At 38.8% G+C, this 3,352-nt stretch overlaps 1 protein-coding gene across 1 annotated transcript in view; it reads right to left on the bottom strand.

The window, feature by feature from the left end:
- Positions 1-397: 397 nt before the first annotated feature.
- LOC125033644 overlaps positions 398-3,352 on the bottom strand; it is a 3,389-nt gene continuing 434 nt past the window's right edge. Inside the window, exons 2-5 of the mRNA XM_047625326.1 lie at positions 2,447-2,640; positions 1,293-1,428; positions 983-1,198; positions 398-727 (exon numbers count right to left, since the gene is read on the bottom strand). Coding sequence (XP_047481282.1) covers positions 591-727; positions 983-1,198; positions 1,293-1,428; positions 2,447-2,640 — 683 coding nt within the window. The 3' untranslated portion in view covers positions 398-590. The remainder of the gene's footprint in view (positions 728-982; positions 1,199-1,292; positions 1,429-2,446; positions 2,641-3,352) is intronic.

Below are 3,352 nucleotides of genomic sequence, written 5' to 3'. Positions count from 1 at the left end.
ATATACACATACATAAATATATACATACATGTATGTTCATATTTGTGTATATATACATATACGGATGTATGTATGTATGTATGTATGTATGTATGTATGTATGTATGTATGTATGTATGTATGTATGTAAGTATGTATGTACGCATGTACGCATGTACGCATGTACGCATGTACGCATGTACGCATGTACGCATGTATGCATGTACGCATGTACGCATGTACGCATGTACGCATGTATGTATATATGTATGTATGTATATATGTATGTATGTATGTATGTATGTATGTATGTATGTATGTATGTATGTATGTATGTATGTATGTATGTGTGTATGTATGTATGCATGCATGTATGTATGCATGTTCATGTATGTGTGAATATGTATGTATCTATGTATGTATGTATGTATGTATGTATGTATGTATGTATGTATGTATGTATGTATGCATGCATGTATGTATGTATGTATGTATGTATGTATGTATGTATGTATGTATGTATGTATGCATGGATGATTGTTACCAAGAGCGCTGCAAAGACTCTAAAGCTAAAAGAAATACTAAGAGATCCAGAGAACACTTAGTGGCCGTCATTTTGTAATCACGTTGTATAGGCTGTTCTCGCTGTTGTGTTCTGAGTTCGAGCTCGAGGTCGTGGCAGGAGCTTCTCCTCGACCCGGCCCGGGAATGTACATGTTGCCTTCTGCAGGAGGGGATGTCGCTGTTTCTGCAATATAAAAATCGTCATGCATTCTTTCCCCCTGAGGTTAAACGTAGGCACGGTGATCGTCCTTATTTGCTATATAATATATGCATTTTTTAAATTCCTGAAGTAAATAATTTTGATATTTAGAAATACGGTGGACCATGTTATGACTTTCCATCTCCCACCATAAATTATACCCATTCAAATGGCAATCCATACTAAGCTGTATAAAATTTTTAAAAAAAGGGAAAAAAAACGTAAAACTTGACAATATACTTTCTAGTTGTGGTTTTTGGCATGTCTTCTCCCAACGATGTTTCGTCCAGCATATGTAAAGAGAAAGTACTAAAGACAACAGAGCAAGGATCACACAAATTGCAATCAGGACGGTGTTGTTCGTAGCTGTGGCGACACCTGTAGCTCCTGTCTGCTCCACCTGCTCCACCTGCTCCTCTATCTCCGTTTCTTCCTCCTGCTCAAGGGACACCAAGTCTGGAAGCAAGAAGGGCGAGTTTCATAACGATTCCTTGAGTAAAAGTGTATTTATGACCACGATTACGTAATACACACCCAAATGTAGACTTACCGCACGTATAGGTGTCTGTGCACAAAACCCAGGTGACGCTGGCATTGCTCACCAAAGATAACTGGAGGATTCTTTCAGTAAATTTGTATCCAATACTAAAAAGAGGTGCCACCACATAGCCCTCCTCCTGGTCGCTCTGCAATGACGAAGGTAGGAGGTTTGCTAAAAATATATTATATCTCTATATAAATGCGTACCAACAACACACACACACATACACACACTAACACACTCACACACACACACACACACCGCACGTACACACACACACACACACACACACACACACACACACACACACACACACACACACACACACATATGTATATACATATATTTGTGTGTGTATGTGTGTTTACATTTAGTCAGATGAATAGATAGAGATTGTGCTTTCGCATGTATACCATAATAGACCAAAGCAAAAAAGCGAAAAAAAACGAAATATGATCAAAGTTCCGCCATCTCACCGCGAGAGCAAACCGCAAGCACTCAGACTGTGTGAAGGAACGTCCTCACTCAAGTAGAGGAGGAAGCGAGAGGGATCAGGAATGAGAGGAAGAGAAGAATAAAGGGGGAAGAAGGGAAGGACTAAATGAGGGTGGCGGAAGAAGGAGAGGAGCAGAAGGGAGATCAAGGGAGAAGGAAGACGCCAGAGAGCCACTTCGCGAGGCTGAAGAAATTGGCGTTTGTTGGAGGGCCATCAGGCCGGAAATAGTTGATGTTAATAGACTGCTTAGATTTCGCTTCTCGCCGCTTGTTTGATTTTGTGTGGTTGGTATTTTCTTTTCTCTTTTAATATATAACTGGATTTACTGCTAAAACCTAGATGTAAATTGACAGATAGATATTGAGTGGATGCTTTTAGTGCGACATCGAGAGAAATGGAAATCTAGTACAACACACAGCAGTTATCAGATTATGCATGTGTTTGTGTGTTTATCCACACGCACACACACACACACACACACACACACACACACACATATATATATATATATATATATATATATATATATATATATGTATATATATACATCATGTGTGCATATGTATGATGTACATATGTACTGTACTTCTATATATGCGTTTCAGTGAGTGTGTTTGCTCGTACTCACAGCATAGTAGGAGACTCATCCGAACGCCACACTACTTACCGGTTGGAAGATATCACAGATGTGCCAAGCCCAGGGTTCCACCGGGCTAGCTGATTCGGTGAGGAGTTCGTAGCCCTCAACATGGAAGGTGATATTAGCTTGCGTGTCATTCGTTGTCGTCGCCAAGAGTATTCGCGACCAGCGATTACTATCCGGAAGGGGGATTTTGATACCGGTGTCTTTATCTGTGACGACTGCGGAGTAATGGCGGTGGTTACGAGAGGGTGGTGGGTGGTTGTGATTGTATGGAGTTGTGATTGACTGTGCTTATTGCTAAGTTGTGAGTAGTTGTGGTTATTGCTATGTTGTGAGTGATTGTGGTTATTGCTAAGTTGTGATTGATTGTGGTTATTGCTAAGTTGTGATTGATTGTGGTTATTGTGAAGTTGTGAGTGGTTGTGGTTATTGCTAAGCTGTGATTGATTGTAGTTATTGCTAAGATGTGAGTGGCTGTGATTGTATGTTGGTGGATTAAAATGATTATGGATTAATAAGTTTGATTGGTTATGGTTGTGCAAACAAAAGTGGATATTGGTGGATTGCTACTGTTATTATTGTTATTTGCATTTAAAATTTGATTATAACAACCGCCCTCCATAAGAATAGACATGGCCTTATCATAATGATGGATAATAATGCTCGTAAATCTTATTTTACCAATTTTGGAAAAGAAAAAGAAAAAAAAAAGTTAAAGAAAGAAAAATAAAAATAACGAAACATTAAACGAATTGCAATAAAACTGCAACAATAATAAAACAGATACAGCATTACAACTAAAACAATAACAAAACGAAGCACATCCATTCATTCACAAATAGTTTTAACAAACATTCATTCACAAATGCTATTGCGACCTTGCCCCATTTGCGTTGGCTTAGCAAGAGGGCTTCGGAAACTTATTTTGCA

Source organism: Penaeus chinensis, chromosome 16 (assembly GCF_019202785.1).
Source record: "Penaeus chinensis breed Huanghai No. 1 chromosome 16, ASM1920278v2, whole genome shotgun sequence".
NCBI classification, from domain to species: Eukaryota; Metazoa; Arthropoda; class Malacostraca; order Decapoda; family Penaeidae; genus Penaeus; species Penaeus chinensis.
Note: the sequence above shows the minus strand (reverse complement) of the source record. Positions and strands in the feature narration are given on the sequence as shown.